The following is a 23,597-nucleotide window of genomic DNA, read 5'->3' as shown; positions in this document are numbered from 1 at the left end:
AAAAGAATATCTCGACTCTAGTTTATCGAGTAATCTCTATATGAAGGTTTGTTACAACTACATGTAAATATAAATCGCTATTTCTTGAGCCTAAAGTTCTCAGACTTTTGTATATGCTAGAGTTATAATACTAATAGTTTGATAGTTAACTTGATAATATAACAGAGTTTGATATAATTAATTTAAATTTTGGGTGAACCCACCCGAAATCTCAAGCTACGTTTTACTTACTAGAATGTTTATATTTCAAATATTAAAATTAATGAAAATTAGCTAGTGGTTGTAAGCTGTCTCTGGGAATACACAGACGAGCAGGAGCACGAACAACACCTTCAGACACGCATCTCCTGCAGCGCATTCGTAGCACCCAACACTTGTTGATCTCGCACCAACCTTTCCTGTAGCAGCTCTATGATACTTGCAAGCTCCAGTTGCTCGGCAGGAATGTGCACCCGCCAATCCTTCTTCGCTGCATCATTCGTCTGCTTCAACGTCATCTCTTCGAAAGCGTGAATCTCTTTCGAGCCCTGTTCATCCTGAAGAGCTCGATAACATGTCTCACACAAGTCGTGGTCGGGACATGTTGTACAATGCCATCTTCTGCCGGGTAGAGGACTGCTTTGACAAGGACCATCGCATTGAATACTCTGGTGTAGTGCTGCCAGATATGCGAGATCCAGAGCTGCTTGTCCATTACTATCCTGTGCGTTGATATCAATGGAATCACGGTCGAGCAGTAATTCGACGGCACTGAGATTTACGGCATCAACAGCAAAATGTAGTGGGGTACGACGGAAGAGAGCCTCGCCAGTCCGTGCATTGATGAGTTCATCGGATGAGCCGAAATGCTGCAGCAGCTCATTTAGAATATCCCTGTTCTGAGCAAAGTCGTACTGAGTACGTTGGTATGCGACAGCAGAGGATTCACCATCCGGAATGCGATCGAAGACGCCTTTGTGTGCTCTGGCGGCAAGGTGAAAGGCTGTAAGTTGACGCTGTGGCTCGACTACGAACATGGTTGCGCGGTCTTGAGCAGCTTGAGGTTGGTTGAAGATAAGTTGCATTCGAGCTATAGATCCACGTGCTGCAGACGCGACGAGATGCCCGAGGACGGTAGTCGATTGTTCGAGAGTGATGAAGCCTGATGAGATACATACAGCATTTACATTGGCGCCCCTCAACAACAATTCTTGTGCGAGATTCAACGCATTGTTCTTCAATGCTACCAAGAGGGGTGTTTCAAGATCAGCAGACTCATTGAATTGGGCATCTACCTCGACACCAGCCTCGACGATCTTTCGGACTAAGGTGAGGTCTAAATCATGACCAGCGTACGCAAAGGCATGCAGCGCGCTCCAATTAGTCTTGCTGCCATCAAATGGATTGCGACTTCTGGCGTGTATATCTGCACCTCGGGTAATGAGCAAATCGAAAATCTCATGGTGATTCCATCGTATGCACTCAAGTAGAGGTGTTCGCAGCTCAACGCCACAAGGATTATTGATATGTTCCTCGGAGAAAACACCATATCGTGGCATAGGCATGTCTTCTTCATCATTGACCACGGCTCTTAGTCGCTCTCTGCCTGCGCGAAGAAGTGCTTCAGTCTCTGGCGCCAGCAGGTACTTAACGACCAGGTCGCGGCCTTCAGATATCGCGTAGTAGAGTAACGTATAACCAAATCCGCCTAATCCAGTTCCAAACGATGCACCATGAGTTTCTTCCAGCAGGTAGTCCAACGTATCCTTCATTCTTTCCAGATATTGAACTCCACTTCGGAAGAGCATCGAGAACATATCTGCACCGTGCACTGCAGCCTTGAGAAATTCTTGATACGTGAAGTTAACCCTTTGTGCTTTCATGGCAACGATCATTGCTTCGAGACAATGACGATGATGATATTTTGCTGCCCACTCAAGTGGAGTTGGATCATTGGGTGCATTAATCACGCACAGGCGTGCGGATTCGGGTTGGCTGAGAAGAAACCTTATGATGTCCGGCCGGTCGTGATGTACAGCCCAGGTCAATGGTGTTCCTGGTGGCAGGTTATCAAAGTCGATGCCGGATGGAAATGCGCTATAGTTGATCTGTTTCGTGGTGAGAGACTTCACGTCGGCACCTGCCGATATCAAAGCTTGTCCAACAGCATGTACTTCGTCCTCATTGAAGGAAATGAGCCAATGAAGTGGTGACTCCTTCGAGCTTGTAGCGATTTTCGGGTCTGCTCCACGACTAAGGAGTGATTCAACAATATCTCGATGGCCAGATCGACATGCAGAAAGAAGCGGAGTCTCGCCAACATCATTCAATTGGTCCACAGTCAGAGAGGGAAAATTGTCCAACAAAGCCTCAACTGCTCGAAGTTGGCCACAGCTTGCTGCCATGTGCAAGATTCGATCGCCTCGTCTGTTAACCTTGTAATCAGCGATGTCGGGGAGATTTCTCATGTTTTCGACCAGGAAAGTCGTGTTACGAAAGGAGGTGATCCAGTGACCGTGAGTGTAGCCGTGCAGCAGATCATTGCCCCAGAAGGAAGCACCCACTCCTGCGAGACCGGCCTTGATGATTCTCTTCGCCTCTACCGCCCTTTCTGGTGCGATGATAGCCAGATCTTGTAGCGCGCCACGTGAACCATTGAAAGCCTGCCGCTCGAGGATTTGCTCCGGAGGAATGATTGTCGCTAGTTCTGTCCCAGCCACTCTAGCAATTCGCCATGCATTGGCTTGTGCAACTTGATGTCCATTCGCAGCAGCATGTAGTACTAGCCGCCATGCTTCCTGTAAGTTCGGTTGAGTGCCGAGCCCGTTCATATAAAAGGACGCAAGCACAAAGCACTCAGGAGTATTGACTTGATTGCGAGACGCAAGTTCATCAGCTCGGGCACGGAAGCGCTCAAATAAGAAGGTTTGCACAGATGGCTGGAGGTCTTGTACTGCTTGCCAAGACATGATGTGATGGTCGAAGCTTTGGCGTAGGAGCATGTCTTCGCTTAGCTCTACCGTGTTATCTTGTCCCCCATTGGGGTTGGACAAGGTGGATATGGCAACAGACAGATCTCGCTCTTCGGGAACTTTCGATAAACATCCTGCCAAAACCGTATTCAACTTGCCATAAAACCCGTCCAATAGCGCCGCAGCCATAAGGTGCTCGCCGATATTGCCGAACAATGATTGACTAGACATCCCAAGGCGATGGACCAGCCAGAACACGTACTTCAGAAACTCCATTCTTTGGCTTGTATTCATGGTTCCTGTCTGTAAAGCCGCCTGGGCTTTCTGAAAAAGTTGCACCACCTGATCCGTGGGAGGCAAGGCGTCGCCACGAAGCTTGTCCATGGCATGTAGGATGAACGGTTGATACCAACGATTGAGCTGTGATTGATCCTTCACGAGGTCGTCGTCTCTCAGTTTACTAGTAAAGGCGGCTAATGTGACCCCTGAGGCTGCAGATCCATATCCATGGAGCACTGAGAATGGATTGCTTCCATCCATGGCAATACGCCAAACAGTGAGTCCGTACGAGTAGACGTCAGTCTTTGCGAGATACTCACGCGCAACTAGTCCATACGACTCCGGTGCTCGCCACGGCATTGTTCCACCAATATTGACACGAGGAGCTGAGGCCTCGCCCACAATCGAGAAGCCAAAATCACCAAGCTTCGCCACGTACGTCTTTTGTGGATGAGAGAAGATGAGAACATTCTCAGATTTCATGTCACCATGAATAATGCCACAACGATGAAGAACTTGAAGGCCATAAGCAATATCCAGGCTGATGGTACGTTTCACTTCGGATGTGAGAATCTCTCTAGCCTGGAGGTCAGCCAGATTGCCTTGATCAGCATGCTCTGTGACAATGACTGGGAGTCGATAGGAGGATTCAAAAGGATTAGTGCCCCAACCGAGTGCAAGCAATGTCACAATATTCGCGTGCTCATAAAGAGGTGGGTGCATGAGTGCATAGATCTCCATCATGACCGAGTTCATGGCTCTGCGATCCTTAGCGAGTGGCTCACCCAAGTTGCTGAATGCAATCCTCGCTGTCTTGTACACAAGCGTCCTCTCGTCATGCTGGCCCTGCCTAGTGCCGAAAACTGTCCCAAAAATGCGTGTTTCAAAGACAAAGCCTTCCGATCGGGGCACCTTCTTGCTGTATACATCAAAGGATGCACCTTGACCCAGGAATTTGGACTGGTCAACAGCTTGTGCACCCAAGTACAGCTGCATGGCGGGTCGTACGACGGAGAGCTTTGCTCGTCTCCCCATGTAGACGAGATCAAAAACATTGGGAATGAAGGTTGCCTCAACGATTGTGTTCTCTGAAGATGTTTCTGGTATCGGCCCAGCCTCGTCCGAGACCTGCGGCCTCGAGGTCGCAGGTCTCGAGGTATCAGGCTGACCTGAGAATGTGCTCGACATGGCTGGACGCCTCAATAATCTGGTATGACAGGTCTACCAACCTGTACCAAATGAACAAACCGATAGCACTTTGTCTGTAATGTCAAGAAGTGTAAGCTTCAAGCTCGGGCCTTGTTAAACACGTGACGCAGGACGCAAGCTCTGTGTAAGCGAAAAAGCAGACGGAAATTGACCTTTTTGAATCTATCTCAATGTCATATATTTATTGAATTATTAATTCAATTCAAAATAAAAATTAAAATCTGAAAACATTAAATAAAAATTTGAGTTCCTTTTATACTAATAATTAGAATCTTTAATATTCAATATCATATCAACAAGAGATTCGAATAGTTAAGTTCTTCCGAATATTGGTCAATTCGCGCCTATTATTGTGCTGATGTAAAGGCAAGCAGATAACAGCTAGCTTTAACAGGCAGTCAGAAGAGAAGAATTGTGCTACAATGCTGTTCTTTTGTACGTTCAGAAATACATGTTTTGATGCTACGGGAGAAGCTGTCCGCACTCATTTTTCCAAACTGCTGCCCAAGAAGAGTGGTATAGCTTTGGTACAAAGTCACTTTAGGAGTATGAGGTGCTGCTAGGCAGCACAAGTTATGGTTATTTATGTAGGTATGCCTATATAAGTCAAAGATGAGTAGAGATGAATGTTCGCCAATGCAAATGTGAATTGTAAGATAACTTTCTTCAAATAGCAATTTGTGATAGACTATTTAGAACATTAGTTGCACTATAAACCGTTCAAACGAAGTAGCACTCCCATGAGTCTCACGAGTGGCAAAATGAGACTCTTTCTTAAAAGAGTCGAGTCTCGTCACGCCACAGCCTGAGACTCTTGTGATCACCTGACCCGTGATTCTTTTTACGGGGTGTTCTATGAAGTAACTAGGTAGGCTTCCAACACTCATACGCAGATTTGCTCGAGAATTCGAACGAACCGAAGCAGATCTGGTAGCGTATCGGGGCATTCTTCGGCGGATGTCATCCCATACTTGAGACAGGTATGTGCGACATCAGCGTAGATATCACCCATGCGGAAATTGAGCTTGCCTGTTGCAACCACGTGTTTATCCAGCCATTTTGGGATTTCGGCAATGTTGTCCAGTCTTACGCCAACGTTGCTGTCGACTTTCCTTACCTCGACGCATTTTGCAACGATGTGCTTCAGTGCTTTCCACTCAGCCAGTTCCAGCAGCAACAATCCCAGACTGTACATGTCCATATGCTTCTGGAAGGATGTCGACGGTTCGCCTAGTGCATGAGGATGGCGATATATGTCTGCCAAAGGTTCTTTCGATGGCTGCTCCGAGATCTCGCTTGGTGAGTCCTGTCTTGCGAAGCTGAAACCCGTGACATATGGCATGGACCAGCCATTTTCTCGGAAGAACATGACATTGTCGGATCGGATATCTTTGTGCAGCCAACCAGCAGTATGAAATGCTAGTAATGTTTTGCAAAGCTCTCTGGCCACCTGTAGACGATCCGTGACACTGATTGAAGCAAAAGTTTTAGGGTCGCGGATTAGCTCGGTCAATGACATAGCAAATCGCGTCTCACTCGATATCTGGCTGATGGAAGACTCGGGCCATTGGTATATAAAGACAAACCGAGCTTCCTCTTCGAGATATCCTTGACATCGCAATGTGTGAAAAGAAGGATTCTTCGTCAAAGCAAGCAGTAGCGCAAGGTTCTTGACTCGTGAAGTCAGCTTGCTTTTCAGTCTCTGCGGAACATCTTTGTACTCGATCCACACTGGTTGACCATCGTAAAAGCCTTGAGCTACATTGACGTTGATTGATATCTGTGTGACATTGGTCAACATTCTTCTATTCATGGCAGATAAGGTTACAGGAATAGTCGGCGCCTCTGTCTTTCCAGCAAGCTCGATGTCTTTAATCTCAATGCGTTTCAACTTGAGATCTGCAGCCAGAGAAACCACATCGTCAGCATACGTGGGAGTAATATTACTATCGGCAAGTCCAGATTGCTGCAAAGCACGCAACTCGCTGACGCTCTGACTGATTTGAATGACCCCAGCAAGGATCTGTCGTAGCATGGCCGAGGAATCTTCTCGTTGTACGGGATCAAGCAAGTTCCACAGACCATTCACAATGCCGCGTACATCGCAGACCATGTTCTCAAATTTTTGCTTGTCCACTGCCGCCCACCATAGACGCTTCGGAAGGTGACTCTTCTGCTGTACAAGTCTTGCCCGGAACAGGATCCGTTGCCGCAAAGTATCTGGCACGAGTTTCTCCAATACTGTCGTTGCCGTCTCGGTCTTCTCGATCGATGACGTGGTATTGGATCCAGCGAGGGTATCTGGCATCTCCACCAGATCTAGTTTGTACCGCTGCCGAAGTCCATCCGTGGTCAGTATGACCTGGAGCTGGGCCATCAATTGAGATGCCAAAGTATAATTAAGCCTGGGGTCAACCTGTATCTGGACAAGACTCGCTTCATCCGCCACGGAAAGTGCCGCAATCGAGCCCTCGCCGATCGCACCGGAATCATTCTGAGTGATCACTGTATCGTGCTCGTGGTTATTGCCATCGCTCTCACCAGACTGCAAATCGGAATCCTTCAGCAAGCCCACAGCTCTTGCCCACTGTATGAAGCGAGACTCTTCCACGCGCAACATAGTGTGGAGAAGAGTGGCATCTCGGCCCAGATTGTGCGCTTTCGCTAGTAGCGTGAAGCCCTGGATGATGCCGCCAAATACCTGGAAAGACAGAGATACCACAGCTAGAGCAGTGCCGGGATCCATTCTCCTGAGAAAGCTGTTATATCACTGTTGACAGTTGTGTCAAGTATTTCAAGGGGCCGGAATAATAATGCTAATCGCTTGCAGTGTTCTGGATCAAAACGGTATTATGACTCTATATATAGCAGCCTGAGGACCTTAGGTTCAAAGGATAGCTATCTATATTCAGTAGCAGTAAATCTTATATAGAAATTATATAATAAAGCAAAGCCAAGATATCCTTATTCATAGAATAAAGATAGGAAAGATGTTTACAAATATTAGATATTCCATTTACAAACAATATTCTAATAGGAAGCTATTTATCGGGACAGCGATCATGTGACCGCATTAGCGCTTGCGCTAGTGCCTCGGCGCTACAGCATTATATACGTTTCGTAGCCCTAGCTTTGAGAATCTCAAGTAATAATATAATAATATAAACTATAATACTATAATATCTTCACCATCCCTATGATTATACTAACAATATTTATAGAAAGGAATAGTAGGTACCAAGAAATAAAAATACCCTTAGAGAAAGACATCTATTATTATAATAATACTCTTAGTAGAGCCTCAAATAAAGATTATGTAATCAACTATAATAAATCGCCAATTATCAAATCCATCTTCCTCATCTCTTTTATTTCAAAAAAAAATCCACAAAAAAACAAAAATCACACATAACCGATATCCCTACATCTTGCACAACCCTGTATCTTGTACACTTTTATTTATCAAAACAAAAATAGATTATAAATCGAAATATCATTATAATTATTTCGAAATTATTTTATGAGAACTTTGAAATTACTTTTATATAATGGTAAAGTTTTAGAAGATTTGAGATATCAAATAAAATATTAATTGATTTAAAACAATATTAATTTTAAATACTTATCACGGGGCAGGCAGGCGGGATCAGGAATCTATATTCGATGGTATTAAGAATAATAGGTATAGGGTGTAGACTAAGATGTAGTTTAAAGAGTTATAATATAGAATCTTTTAATATAAAGATATATAGAGTTTTTATTTATAAGCTAATTCAATAAAATCTAGTTTATTGCTTATTGGTTATATATATTTATATTATAATATTATCTTTTTTTTTTAGGTTGAATTTCAATAAAATGGTAAGTTACGGTTTACAATTTTATAAATAGTAATTCAAGTTAGGCGGGTTTAGGTTTATTAGAGTATTTATAATAGAAGTTGTAAATCAGTTTTTATATATCTTTTAAGTAGCTAACAAGTTTTTTAATTAATTTGTTATAGTTAATTTAGTGAATGATATATTTCAGATGAGATTCTTTACAATCTTTTTTTTTTAATGGGAATTTAGGATTTTAATAATTTTGAAATATTTTAAGTTATTGATTTTTATAAAGAATAGTAATAGATTATATTGTTTAGGAATAGGATTATTATGTATAGGGTATAGTAGATTGATATAAAAAATAGAATAAATCTTTATAAAGGTAAGCAATTTTAATTTATAGATGTAAAAGTTATTAGGCTTAAAATCTTGACTGGCTTAAGATTCTTTTAATCAAATTTCTTCTGAAGGTATAGAGTTTTGATATTTCTAGTATTCAGTTAAATTAAATTATTAGGGGTATATTAATAGATAGGGGAATAATGGGAGTTGGTATTTTTCGAATATTAGATTTAATTAGTAATCAATTCTGTTTTCAGATATAAAAGATTATTTTTATTTTAAAATGAATTTTTTAGTATTTCTTATAATAAAATAATTATTTTTGAATAAAATTAATTTAAAATTTAAATAGAAATAAAATCTGTAATTAAAAAGAATAGAATTATTTGGGTATTTTAGACTAAATATTATTAATAAAGAATTTAATAAATGAAAATTATTCTGTTTAATTATTTTACAAATAAATATATACAATTTAAAATATTGCTTTAATATTATATTAACTCTTTTAGTTTATTTATCGATTTCAAAATAGTAAGTAGTAGAAAGTCTAATGGATATTTCTAAGTATTTATAAATATATTTTCAAAATTCGAATATAAATTAGGCTCTATAATCAGAAATGATTATTAGAGATAAGTTATAAAGTTTTTAGATATTTTTTTAGAATAAGTAGACAATTTCCTTAGAGTTATAGGTATTATAGTAGAATAGGAAGTACTTTATTTTAATTAGATAATTAATTATTATTATAATAATATCAAAATCAATATTTTCGGATAAGCATATAATAAAATCTATTGAAATATCTTATCAGACTTTTTGTAAAATCGAAAATAGATAAAGAACTTTTTTCTGGTCTTTATAATTTGGGGTAGTATAATGATAATTATAGTAGTTGTAGATTTATTATATGATATAATTATAATAACTAGGCTAGTAATAATTTGAAATAGTAGTTTAAAGATTTGGGTATAATGCGAATAACCAGTAGTAAGGGATTCATGGTATAAGTAGAGTAGGTAAACTTTTAGGGAATTATAATTGGGAATATATAGTTTCTCTTAGTAATATAACAAACTATTGTTTTTGGAATATTCAATAAAAATGATTTTTGGATATTTTGGGGATCCTTTTTGTAGAAATTTCAGAATAGATTTCGGAATAGAATTGGCTTAATAGTTTTTTTGGAATAAGAATAACAGATTAGTAAACAGGTTTAAAAGGGTTTTTTGATTTTCTAGAAATATTATAGGATTAGGTTTTAATATAATAAACAGGAATTTAGGTTTGGATATAATAGGATCGAAAGAATTAATAGGATTAGAGTTTTTCTAGTTTTGTATAGTAATAATAAATTATATTTTCTTAATAATCTTAATTTCTTTTAAAGTATTAATAATCAAAAATAAATTAAGATTTAAGTTTTCTTTTTTAAAATAATTTGATTTTAATATAAAAAATATTTATTTTTCTCTTTAAAGAGATTCTTTAATTTTTTGATTAAAATATTAGATTTAATATCTAGTTTTTTAAAATAATAAATAATTTAAAAATTAAATTGAAATAGAAATTTAGATTAACAAATTTGATAACAGTTTAGTAGTTTCATTGTTATAAAGTATTTTAGATTTTTATAATTTGTAATTATTTAAATTAGAGATAATATATTTTTTAGTTTTAAATATTATTTTTTAAAATAGTAAATAATAGTTAAAAGTTTTTTATTATAGATTTTATAATTATATTTAATGATAAAATATTTTTTTGAAAAGAATATTATAGATCTAAAAATCTTTTTTTTATTGTATTAAAAGAGGATTTTAATAAAAATATAATCTGATATATTAATTTTCAGAATCACCTTTTTTTTTCAATTAAAGGAAATTAGAATAAAAACTTTAATAAACATTTTCTTTAATTAATTGAAAGTATTTTGATAAACAATATTTTATAAAAACAAAATATTCTTTTTAATTAGGTTTATTATTGAATTAATTATCTTCAAGAAATCCTTAATAAATTGTTAATAAAAATTTATAAATTCAATAAATACTTATATATCGATTATAATATCAGATAATTTCTAGTTTATAATAATCCTTATTTTTTCTGAATTTATTTAGATATTATTTTTCTCTATAATTAGGTTAAAAAAGATTGTTTCAAATTTCAGAAATTTATATTTTTTAAACTTTATAAATAGACCGATTTCTTTTAGTGCTTATAGAACTTTTTGAATATAACGAATATATTTCTTTTAGGTATAATTATGTATCAATATATTGTTTAGGTATATAGTATAGAATATATCTAGGTATTTATATAGGGAGTTGTTAATAAATTTTTGGAATGTAGTAGATGCTTTTATTAGCTTAAATGATATAACCAGAAACTTGAATAAATCGAATTGGATATGGAATATGATTAGATATTTTTATTCTTTCTTGATTTTTATATTATTGAAAATAAAAATAATATCGATTTTATTAAAATATTTTATTTTTTTCAAGTTGTTTAGGGATTCTTTAGTTAATAATAGTAGGTATTGATTTTTTATGGATAGATTATTTAGGGTTTTGTAGTTAATATAGAAATAGAGATTTTTATTAGCTTTTTTGATGAATAGGATAGGGGATGTGGTAGGCGAGGAGTTGAGATGAATGAATCCTTTTTTCAGATTCTTTTTTAGTTATTTTTTTAGGGCTTCAAGTTTGATCTGGGATATGGTATATAGGGTTTTAAAGAATAATATAATTCCTTTTTGGAGTCGGATTTTATAATTATATAATTGGTGTAATAGTAGTTTGTTAATATTTTATAAGGAAAATATATTTTTCTAGTTTCGGAATTCAAATAGGAGATTATTTGGATTGAATTCTTTTTTTTTATTTAGAATATTTTCAATTTGTTTAATAAAAATCTGGAATATTTTACATTTCTAATAAATGTATACAAAATAGGTTTTTAGAAAGATTATAATTATATCTTAATTCTTAAGATTTTCAGAGTAATCGAGTAGGTATATAGATTGGGCTTTTGAGGGAATATTAGATAAAGCTTTTATTCGAAATAGATAGGATAGAGTATTATAGAATTTATAACAGTATAGATTATCAAATTGAAATAAGTTTATTATAAAATTGATATAGAGATTATATTTTTTAAGTTAAACTATATTCAATATTATAGGGTAATAGGTTAATTTAGTTATATATAAAGTGATTTTTTTTTTAATATAATTATTAATTTTAAATTCAATGTAAATATAGAATATAACCCAGTTTTTAAATAGAATTTTATTATTGAATTTAATAACTTTGAAGGTAGCGGATAGTTTATATTCAAGAATCTTTTAAAATAATATTTAGTTTTAATTAATAAAGATAGTTTCTTTACAATTATTATTTATTATAATATAAATTAAAAAAGTATTTCTTTTTAAAAACAAAATAATAAATAGAATTATTAAATTTATATAATTATTCAATTTATTTTTCAAGAGCAATTTTTGGGTAATAGTAATAGACAAATAAAGTTTATATAAAAAATTATTTTGATAGTAATTTAAATTAGACAAATCCTATTTTCTAATCTAAATAAGTTAGTTGGAAAATGGGGCGGTAATTGTAGTAAGGAGTGAGGTAAGGATCAAACGGATATTCTGCTTTTTGGTAGGTTTTTCAAAGTGGGGTTATATCTGAAGGGATTGGAAATCTCAATTCTAAGTTGAATAGAATGAGTATCAGAATGTGGGCAATCACGAATTAAGTGACTGGTAAAGCTATAATGGTAACATTCTTCTTATTCCTTTTGGGATAGATTATTATTAATAGTATAATATTAAGAGTTGAGGTTTATAGAATTTTCTCCCTAAATAAATAGAAAAATAATCTTATTTATATAGGAAAATTGGATTACAGGATTACAGGTAAATTCGAATAACAAAATAAAAGTCTTTTTTTTAACAGAAATAAAAACGATAGAATGATTTCAAGAAATTTGTTATTAGTATTAACAGAATTAATTATCGAATTGTTATAAATAAATAGAGTATTTCTAAAAATTATAGAATGAGAGTAGATTGTAAGTAATATATTTTATAATTCTTAGAAGATTTTTTGAAATAATAGTGAAATTAGAGTGTTATTAGGTATTTTGTTTTTTAAAACTAATTTTTAGAATTAATAAAATAAATATTGAAATCGAAATGTCTTTACTTAAATAGATATAATTGGTTTTGAATATTCTGTTTGTAATCTGAATTTCTAAAAACATTTTTTAAATATTTCAAAAACAAATTATAATTGGTGAACTATAGGATACCGTAAATAATCTTAAAAAGGATTAGTTTATAAGCTTTTTCAATAAATCTTCTAGTAGTATAAATTAGATAAGTAATAGCAATAAAGAAATGATTAAAGTTCGAGTTTATTTTTGTATATATTTATTAAACGAATCTTTACAGATCAGATTAGAAATTATTAAATTCTTTGGGATTAGGGATACATTTATTAAATAGATAGTAGTGGATAGAAAGGGTATAATAATATTAAATAATTTAAGAATAGATTTAATAGATATTATTTCAAAAAATATAATAAAAACAGATACAGATTTAGCGAGGTAATCAAGTAAATAGATATTCTATACAGCAATTTGTTTATATAGGAAGATTTCAATATATCTTTCAATAAATACTTTTCGAATTTTGTATTTGAAAAACAAATTAGCTTTTTCTAATTTGATAGTATATACGGCTACCGATTGGAAGTATTAATACTAAGCTTGGGGATTCTCTGTTACAGCTATACTGAATTTAAAGGTATCCTTTGAATAATTAAATGGGTACGGAGTTAGTATTACTATTACGATGATATTGGTAGAAGTTATATAGTATCACAGGGTAGGTAGACGGGATCAGGAATTTATATTTGATAGTATTAAGAATAGTAGATATAGAATATAGACTAAAATGTAGTTTAAAGAATTATAATATAGAATCTTCTAATGTGAAGATATATAGAGTTTTCATTTATAAGCTAGCTCAATAGGGCCTAGCTTATTACTTATCGGTCACGTGTATCCACACCGTGATAATACTGATAATTCAAGAAAGGTTTATATTAGAACTTGTTTATAAGATTTTGGAATAATTTATTGAATTATTTTATATTAACATTATCGAGATAAAGTTTAAAATTTCAAAAAATATTGAAATTCAAGTTTTATAAAAGTTTTGAAAAATATATATAATTTTTTAAAAGATAAAAGTAATTGAAAAATTGTTTTTAAAATATCGCTATATATTTTAATAAAATTTAATAATTGAAAATAATTATTTGAATTTTATTTATAAATTGAAATATTCATATAATAGAAAGTATATAACATAATGATAATAAAATTATATAATAATAAAGTTTTAATTAGAAATAATATCTAATTTGATTAAAAATTAATAAAGAGAAAAAATAATATAAATAAAATATATTCATTAAGTATTTGAATAAGATAGTTTAATATAGTTTTTCAAAAAATTTAAAAATACTTTTCCAATTTTTAAAAGAATTTATTATTAAAAAAAATCTTCAAACTCTATAATATTTCTAGTAATTTTGAATATTAAATTCGATTATAAACTGATATCATAAGTTATTTTATTGAATGTTAATATAAATAATGATTATATATCTAGAAAATTATATCAAAGAATAAAAAATTCAAAAATATCATTTAAATATTATATTATCTTATATTTTATTTATTAGTATTTTCCTTATAAATAATTATATATATAATTATAATACAAAAAATAACTATTTATACTTTTTAATCAAAGTTATTATATTAATATCAAAACATAATTAAAATCTTCTAAAAATATTATAAAATTATTGATTTATAATTGATTTCTATTATGAAAAAGATTAATTCAAAAAATTCGAATTATATATTGGTATAATTTCGAATTTTTAATAAAAAAAACTACTTTTCTTAATTACATATATTAGAATATATTAGAATTTATATTTTTTAAAGAAATAAATATTCTTTTTTATTTGTAATATTAAATAAATCGATATAAAGAATTTTATGTAATGATTTTTAAAATTAAGATTTAGATTTATATATTAATATATTTGATATTTTAATTGATTGATAGTAGAGAGTATATATTATTCTATTTATTTTATAAATTTTGAAAGAATTTAATGATTGGTTGATTATAAATTGAATTTAGAATATTGATGTGAAAAGAAATAAAAGTGTACAAGATATAGGGTTGTATAAGATGTAGGGATATCGGTTATGTGCACGTACGTTCATATGCATGTAACAAAGTAATCAATTCTCCTTTCATCTATTCTCCTTCTATTCTCCTTCTATTCTCCTTTTATTAATTATTTTCTAATTATTCTACCCTTCCACTCCCCTACCCTTTCAATCCCCTACCCTTCCAATCCTCTATCCTCTATCTTCCCAAACACAAAATCCATCAGCACAGAATACTACCTATTCATTACCTAGGTAGTCACCAATCACCAATCCCATCAATATCTCTATTCCCAAAACATAAAAGTCCCTTTCAATTTTCAATTTCCAATTTCATTCATATCCAGTGAGACAACAAACCAATGACTCAACAAACCAGTAATCCATCCATCCCGTAACCTAAGAGTCACAATGTCCCCCTCCCTTTCCCCCATTTCCTTCCTCCCCACCATCTCAACCCCACCTTCCCACCCCATTCCAAACGCACTCCGACCAAAAAAACATACTCCCTTCCCAAATCCCAACCCATCATTATAGGTATCCATCTCATGACCTAAAACAAACTATCATACCCCCTTCCATCCTTCCACCCCTCCTAATCCTCCACCTCCTCAACCTTCAACCCCCCTCTCAACCCCCCTCTCACCCCCCAACAGCCTCTCCAACCCCTCCCAACTCAACCCACCATGACAATTTGTCCTCAAAACCAAATCCTTTCCATTCTCCATATGAATCACAATCGCAACACCCTTAACTCCACTCACCCCTTCTACTCTCTCCTCTCCCAAAGCTTCATCTGTATTTCTATTTCTCAATCCACAATCTATACTCTTGCTACCAAACCTCAAAACTCTCCTTTTCCAAACACAATCATGCTTCTCACCATCATCATCATCATCATCTCTACCCCCCCTCTCCCCCTCAAACTCCCCCTCCCCCTCCTCCTCCACAATCGACCCCATAACCCCCTTCAAACCATTCCCCCTCCCCCTCTCACTCCCACTCGACAACCACCTCATCTGCGCATCAAAATATCCCCCCGCACTAACCGGTGTTACCATGTCACTCGCCCCAGCACTACCACCACCACCACCGCCCCCACTATCCCTCACCCTCCTCACCACCCCCCTCCTACTCTCCGACCTCCTATCCTCCCACCTCCTCACCTTACTCCTCACCTCTTGCCGCTCAAACCTCTCCTTCCTCACCCTCCGCGAAATCGATTCCTCGCTCTCGCGTCTCCGATCCGCCCAATCCGCTTGTCCACAAATATCCGAGGTTTCGCAATCCGATGAACGTCGAGCGACTTTCTGCAGTGGAGATTTCAACACATGTTTCCAATCAAGATGTTTTGTGGGGAAATTAACCTCTTCTCTTTCTCGCCAAGGATTGGATGAAAAGTAGCCCGGAGAAGAGTTGGTAGGAAAACGAGGATTTGATCTTGCGGGTGCTGCAGATTTATCTCTCGTGCCATCACTTGAAGATGGCCTATTTGAGTTTACGATTGTTTTCGAGCAAGCATTTTCTGAGGCTTTCTTAAAAGTTTCCTTCATTAGCGGTGCTATATCTTTCAGAATAATCGATGATGAAGTCCAAGGGGAAGGAGTTCGAGCCATCAACAACGAATCCCTAGCTTGTTTAACAGCAAAAGACGAACTATTCTTCGGAAGATGAAGAGTTTTCGACGGCGTATTAGTCGGAGTATCAAATCTTCGAGGTGGCGAAGGCTCATCCGGACTCCCCAACCATTCCGAAACACTATCATATTTATGAACCGTGGAACGATCATAAGTCTGCGAGCGAGATAAGATATAGGGTTTCCGTTCCTGCGTTGAGCCGGGATGTCCATGATTCGAATTAAACGCATCATTTAGGGAAACCTTTGCTGGACTGCGATGAAGATGTATCATGGGTTTATGAACTCCATTTGTGCAACATCGAACACTGTGAATTGTGCTCTGGCACGCAGAACACTCACAATCATCAAGACAGTGTTGGCAATCCCCTAAGATACCCGAACTAACCGGACTGCGATCGCAATGCCCATGACCAGTCCTGGGATACCCACGACATTCTACATAATCCGATCCATATCTCGACGAACGTTTCCCATGTTTCGAATCATTGAGAAATGGATAATAGTTATCTAGGAGTTTCGACTTTTCCATATTATCCATTGTAAAACTGGGTTGTACAGGTTGATAGGTCGACCCATTGAACATACGACACGCGCTTTCTGACCCCTGTGTGTTTTCTGTGCGGTTTCTGCGGTTCACTCTATGGATAGATTGTGTAGTCCGAGGCATTGTATTATTCAAAAATGGATCTGGCCTCATCGACGTCCGTGGGATTTCCACATGGTCCGATTCATGGCTGAGTTGTATTGCTCGGTGTACTTGTCCATTCAATAATCGATACAATCTCATAGAGGGCTGTGAAGTTTTAGAGGAGTCAGGATAAGAATGCGAGCGATAGATGTTTTCATCATTGATACTATCAGCTGCATACCGACCATCCATAGCTATAATATCCTCACTTCGGGCAAGTGATTGAGAAGTAGAATGTTGGCAGACGAAACTCCTATGATTGGCTTGCTGGCAGCTTTCACATCTGCAGTCGTGCGTTTCCAACGATCCTGACTCAGATCTATGTTTGTTGGTGACATACTGACAGGAAGAATTTGGTGTGGAAAGTATGGAGCTTTCTTGAGAGGCTTCTTCAGATTGAGCTGAGAGATTTTGAGAGCGCTCGGATTTGTAAATACCAGGACACGATTGTGATGGTCCATAATTTGTTGAATCTAACCCAGGTCCAGGTTTCAAGCTTTCTGGTGGAGCTTTCTCAGAATAGAATGGCGGAAAAGGCTCCGTCGGAGCGACCTCCTTCTTGCTCATTTGTATTGGAATCGGCAGAGGTCTCGACAATGATTGCTTTAAAATTTGGCCTTTTGATGGCCGAGGTGTCGTTACATAGTGTACTGGTTTCGATGCTTCTTTCCGATCAACAGGAACCACTCGCTTGTAATCAAAACTTGCATCTTTGCCTCCATTTGAAAATGTCAGAAGTCTGTCACAAGCTTTGCATAATCGATGACCACATTTCCAACAGGTGTTTTCATTTTTATCATGAATCCACATGCAAAGATGACAGACGCGATGTCTCTGAGGTTCATTGGTTTCTTCCCTCCCCACTTCGGATGATGCGAGTCCAGGTGGTCTTTCAATACCATGTTTATCAAACAAATTTCGAACACTCTGCCGCCGAAGTGTAGACGTTGTACGCATGGAAACCTCAGAATTAGACATTTCATCTTGCCGCATCTTCTCCTTTTGACGACGAGGATTCAATGTCCGGTTCTGTCCATAACTTAATTGAGCAGTAGACGGTGCTTGCGTGGAGCCGTGATCGCCCCCCAAATTCTTAGCGCCCCTATCCAAATCTACCTCACGGCCATCAATCCTCTTCCCCAAATCCATCCTCGACATCTTCAAAGTATCAACAACCGGACCCCACCCCCCACCCATCACATCTTCCCTCAACAACCCCCTCAACGAAGAACCACCATCCCCACCCCCCTTCCCCTCTCTCGCAAACCCCACCTCACCATTCCCCCTCGGAACCCTCAACCCCAAAAACGAATGACTCGTCCCCGCCTGCAACTGTTCACTCGGCTGCGAATTTCTCGACGCCGGATTCCCAAAAAGATTCGTCGCGCGACGTCCAAAGCTCGAGCGAGAATTTTCGCGTCTGCTCTCCCACGTGGGTCGAATCCGCAGCGGGGAACGCGATCGCCGAGGTGAAGTAGTACTGCGCTCGCGTCTACTGTTCGACGCCGCTCGGGTGGGTGGGAAGCGGGAAGGAGGTTTCGGGGATGATTTATTTTTCGGGGGGCCCGCGAGCTTTTGAAGGGAGAGGATACGTGACGCGACGGTTCCCGCGGTGATGGGGAGATGGCGAGAGGGGGGTTGATCACGAGGGATGGCTGATTTGGAAGCCGCAGAATCGGCGTGTGGATTGAGAGCTGCAGCGGGCCGCCAGGGATAGTTCATGGCAAGGGAAGGTTTCTAGGATACATTGATTTCGGAACTAATGCTGAAATGTAAAGATGACTGTAACGAATGAATGCACAGGCAATGCGCCCGATGAGTGGTGTGAAGCAAGAAAGAGGATAACCCTAATAGGAAAATAAAGATGGAGGTACAAATGAACATGGAGATAAAGATCGAGTACTTAAATTGAAACTAACAAATCTCGTTGGGAGGAACACAACGGCCGAAAAGGCAAGAACAATCAACGTCATTTCATTAGCCATAGTCAGCATTTATGGCTATTCATCAAAATTTACATGTCCATTTTCCCATAATCATTGAACCCATCAAGATATAGCAAAAAATACAAATCAAAATTTAGTTGATGAGGGTATAAAATTGACCAGGCTTATCAATTGAACAAGCTATGGTATTCGTTTTCACACAACGCAATAAAAAATAGTTCACTGATGTACATTGTGCAGGTCTCTATCATCTAACCATCACCAAGGCAGAGTAATTTCTCTACTTGAGGTGTGCTTGCAAGGTCTCCAAAACCTAAATATATCATTAGTCCCAATCTCATATCCACATCCAAGATCTGAAGATCAAAAACTCACCTCCAACTCAATCTTAGCCTCAGCGATATCTTGCTCACTTCCACTTCCTCCAACAATCTTCTGAGCCTCAGCAATTTGTGACCTAACTGCATCTGCGCTGAAATCCTCCAATGGGAATCCCTCGACTGCGTTGATGCTTAATGAAGAGTTTGGTTGAACGACTGCGAATCCTCCGGAAACTGTTTCAATGCCCCATTAGCCTCTGATGTTCTCTCCCGAATTGTAAATATCTCCAGGATGATTGTCGTATGACGTACGGAAGAATTGCTTGCTTCCACCACTCTCCTCAATAACCTCAACGAGACCTGGCTTCAATTGTTCGATCGATGGGACGTGGTTGGCGAGGATACCCATTTCACCGGATTCGGCGGGGATGTTGACTTGGACGACATCTTGGGATCTGTAAACAGACTGCAGATTTATGTGTTAGCCAATCTCTTCCTATATGCCCATCTGCCAATCCATCTATCTATCCGCAGAAATCCCTCCTCCCCTCCCCATCTCCCCTCATCCCATCCCATCCCATCCAATCTCATCCAGCACCCCGTCAACCAACCATCCCCCCCCCTCCCCCTCCAACCACAAACAAACAAACAAAAATCCCAACATACCTGATGAGGCAAAGCCAAGCTCAACTTAATCTACACACACACGCCAAGTCAGCACAAGAAACTTCACAAACCCCCATCTCCATCTCCATCCTCATCCTCATCCTCATCCTCCCTCCCCCAACCAAACAAAAAAAAAAACCAGAAACGGGAATTCCCGACCTTCTCCGCAACAGCCTCAGCATACCCTCTGCGCAAAACAGGAGTTTTCAAAGCCGTAGGACGAACCCGCAGAGCGGCGCGAGCAAAACGCATAGAGTTCATGATTGATAGATGGGTCGAGTGTATCAATTGAAGACGTGACGTGGGTATTCTACGAGGGGGGTGTGATTGCGGCGGGAGCTTGCTGGTGGATGTCGGGATGCCTTTCGCTAACTTATTTTCTTTAGCTTTGATTGAGAGTCACGTGCTGGGGACTTTTTGGAAGTGCGAATTTTGGGGTGGGGATATGATGGATGGTTAGATGGATTTCTTGATTGATTCTGAGGAGCTTCTCATTATTGGAATGAGAAGAATTATTTTCGAGCTGTGATGTGTACTCACGTGCTTGTAGATCACGAGTTTTATCATCATCATCATTCCATATTCAAGTAACGTGTATCACGTGAAAAAAAATCTCATCCGCTTACTAACCAAACATCCATCCATCCATCCATCCACCAAGCAAGCAAGCAAGCAAGCCAGCCAGCACAGAACGAAATCTCCAAACACTCCCCACCCACTCCAAGCCACCAACATTTCGCACCGAACCGAAGTGCGGAAATACGGAACCACCTCACCTTCAAATATCAAGTCACTTCCACTTCACCTACCTACTAGGTATGCAGTACCTACCTAGGAGCCTAGGTACTTCGCACTCCCTCCCGGTACCCAAATCCCTTCCACTTATACACATACACTGTACAGTATACACATGCCAAAAACCACATCACCCATCCATCCATCCCTGAACATTCCACTGGTCAAAATTAATCCCTCATATACGAGGCTAGTCTCGATGCAAATAGAGTACAAATACAAATACTCCGTACAAATGCAAATTCATGAATGAATGAATGAACCATGAACCCCCCCCCCCCATCAAAAGATCCCAAAGAACAAATCAAATCAAATCACAATTCTCAAATCCAGAATATCCATCCATCCCATTCCCCCCCTCCAAAAATATAATAAATGGGGGTAGTGTAGACTGTGTAGACTGTGTAGTTCCCCGTTAATAACCCGATCGGATGAATCATGAAGCATGAAGCACCCCGGAGGAGGGAATGGAATGTGTAGATCTTTGTGGAATCTGGATGGATCATGGATGAGAGCACCGGTGGAGGTATCTTTACAAATTACAGTGTACTGTACAATACATCTTTACTGAGTATTACATCTTACACATTACATATTATATACATATTACATTACAATACAGAACACTATACGAGTACAATATTACTTTTCCCACCGTATTAAAATTTATTTTTGCAATTTGGATTAATATTATATCTATTATATAATACAGTACAATACAGCTCAGAGTAAACTTGAATCAAGATGATATGATGAAATCCATACCTCCCTCCAGCTCCCTCCCTCTGAAATATGATAGACAGGACAGGACAGGATCATTGATTGATTGATTGATTGATTGATTCACTCGCGACGATTTTCCACCCACATCTACACATACATACCGAGATACCTACCTATCGAGATGCCTAAGCAAAACCAGCCTCGAGCCAGCCAAGCTTCTCAGCGGGTGTGGCACGACATAAGATTTTTATGCCAACCTTGGAATGCACTGCCCATGCCCATGCCCACCGTTGAATCAATCAATCACCAAGGCATTTAATTTACAGTACGGAGTACAATCTTGATATTTCGTCCCATGAATCGGTTTCACCCAGGCCGCCCCCAAGAGAAGAGTCCGAAACTGAAACTCAATTGATTCGAAAGATCGAAAGAAAGAAAGAAAGAAAGAAAGAAAGAAAGAAAGAAAGATTCGAAAGAAAGAAAGAAAAGAAACAGTTTCATCACAGCGAAATTTTCATTTTCATTTTCATTTTCATTTACCGACTACCTACCTACCTAGGTACTCCGTCCTTGAGAGACATAAAACGGATCATCACAGGATATTAAATTACGAACATGAAGATCGTATCGCCATAGATGTTGTAATTTTGCTGGAAGGAGGCATTGCACGGTTTGTCAGATGAGCATGGCACACCCTCTCACTGCGTTTTGAAAGGCATTTTGATGGATGGTGATTCAGATGCGATCGTGATGGGACCTATTTTTGGCCTTGTGTTTGCAGGATTCGTAGGGCGGTGAATTTTGGGTTGTTAGGTATGAGATGAGATCTAAGTTCTAACCCCTAAAAATGCAGAGGCAAGTCAAGCGAAAGGATGTGAAGGGGTACGGAGGCAGCGGTGTACTCCGGACGTTCTCTGTATGTATGTAGGTAGGTATGTACTGTATGTAGGTATGTATAATTTTGGGTCAGATGTCGATGCTGATGATGAACCGGTGGATGTTTGGGCACAATTGGTAGAAACACAAGTGAGAAGTATGATGAACTGTCAGATGATCTTAGAAGGTGTACAGTAAGAGCCTACTTACTCAGCTTCCTTCTTTTTCTTCAGTTTCCAGATATCAAATTTTCCTCACTTGATCGCCACTCAAGAGGTGAGCCAGCACACTGCACAAACGCCCAAGATGTTTGATCAATGTTATGCCAACACCCAATGCCGATTTTTCCAGCGGTGAGAAGATAATAGATGAAGTAATATCATCGTGTATGTAGGGAGAGGTTGCACAGATAGCTTTTGGCACCCTCGCACCCTATCCAGGCTATCCTCCTATCCTACTGTATGCTTAAACTTCCCGGAAGCGAACAGTGAACACGGATCAAAAAGCTGTTTGCTTGTCAATGCAGGGTAGGCTCACCAGCTATCGTTCGAGTATTACATCTTCCCTCCCTTTCATCCAATTGTTCTTTGGCTTTATGAATGGAAGATGTAGAAATCCGACACGTTTCTGTGCTTCAAAGCCTTCGCTCTTTCAGGAGGGGTAAACCCTTTCGTCGAATGTGGGGTAATTTATGGAAATCCAGCGGTCAAATCCTAGTTGCAACTTACATGACAGGATTCTCATTGGTTCATTGTCCTCATCCGATTGAGGTATTACTCCGGCACACGATTGATACTTTGATTACTTACCAGGTATGCCATTGGTATACGGAAACGAAAATGTCGTCAGTGTGAGGACCGTTCCAATCCCTTTGATCCCAATAAACCTGACGGTAAGGTGGGATTTTTGCCAGGTGAAGGTATCACGAGCGCATCTATCTGATCGGATCCAGGATTCCATAAATGACAAAAGATGACTGTGTGTGACATGACTTGCCTTGCGCGATGCAAGATATACTTTTTGCCCGCACGTTTCTGGTAGACCCTTCGTACCTCAATGCGAA

At 37.8% G+C, this 23,597-nt stretch overlaps 5 protein-coding genes across 5 annotated transcripts; 1 reads left to right on the top strand and 4 right to left on the bottom strand.

The window, feature by feature from the left end:
* Positions 1–332: 332 nt before the first annotated feature.
* On the bottom strand, positions 333–4,418 carry EAE98_001791 (uncharacterized protein; the record flags this gene model as incomplete). Its single annotated transcript, XM_038949410.1, has 1 exon — positions 333–4,418. The coding sequence occupies one exon, from the start codon at positions 4,416–4,418 to the stop codon at positions 333–335; it is 4,086 nt and encodes a 1,361-aa protein (XP_038814395.1).
* Positions 4,419–5,322: 904 nt separating this feature from the next.
* Positions 5,323–7,185, bottom strand: EAE98_001790 (uncharacterized protein; the record flags this gene model as incomplete). Its single annotated transcript, XM_038949409.1, has 1 exon — positions 5,323–7,185. The coding sequence occupies one exon, from the start codon at positions 7,183–7,185 to the stop codon at positions 5,323–5,325; it is 1,863 nt and encodes a 620-aa protein (XP_038814394.1).
* Positions 7,186–15,492: 8,307 nt separating this feature from the next.
* On the bottom strand, positions 15,493–18,930 carry EAE98_001789 (uncharacterized protein; the record flags this gene model as incomplete). Its single annotated transcript, XM_038949408.1, has 1 exon — positions 15,493–18,930. One exon carries the CDS (start codon positions 18,928–18,930, stop codon positions 15,493–15,495), a length of 3,438 nt encoding a protein of 1,145 aa, XP_038814393.1.
* A 504-nt stretch (positions 18,931–19,434) lies between these two features.
* Positions 19,435–20,401, bottom strand: EAE98_001788 (uncharacterized protein; the record flags this gene model as incomplete). Its single annotated transcript, XM_038949407.1, has 5 exons — positions 19,435–19,467; positions 19,530–19,708; positions 19,787–19,940; positions 20,141–20,170; positions 20,300–20,401. 5 exons carry the CDS (start codon positions 20,399–20,401, stop codon positions 19,435–19,437), a joined length of 498 nt encoding a protein of 165 aa, XP_038814392.1.
* A 2,104-nt stretch (positions 20,402–22,505) lies between these two features.
* EAE98_001787 (uncharacterized protein) lies at positions 22,506–22,848 on the top strand (the record flags this gene model as incomplete). The annotated part of the gene is made up of 3 exons (XM_038949406.1): positions 22,506–22,578; positions 22,629–22,684; positions 22,768–22,848. 3 exons carry the CDS (start codon positions 22,506–22,508, stop codon positions 22,846–22,848), a joined length of 210 nt encoding a protein of 69 aa, XP_038814391.1.
* Positions 22,849–23,597: the final 749 nt, after the last annotated feature.

The sequence above is a fragment of the Botrytis deweyae genome (genome assembly GCF_014898535.1).
Source record: "Botrytis deweyae strain B1 chromosome Unknown BDEW_003, whole genome shotgun sequence".
NCBI lineage: Eukaryota > Fungi > Ascomycota > Leotiomycetes > Helotiales > Sclerotiniaceae > Botrytis > Botrytis deweyae.
The sequence above is the reverse complement of the archived record's forward strand: the minus strand, read 5'-3'. Positions and strand labels throughout refer to the sequence as shown.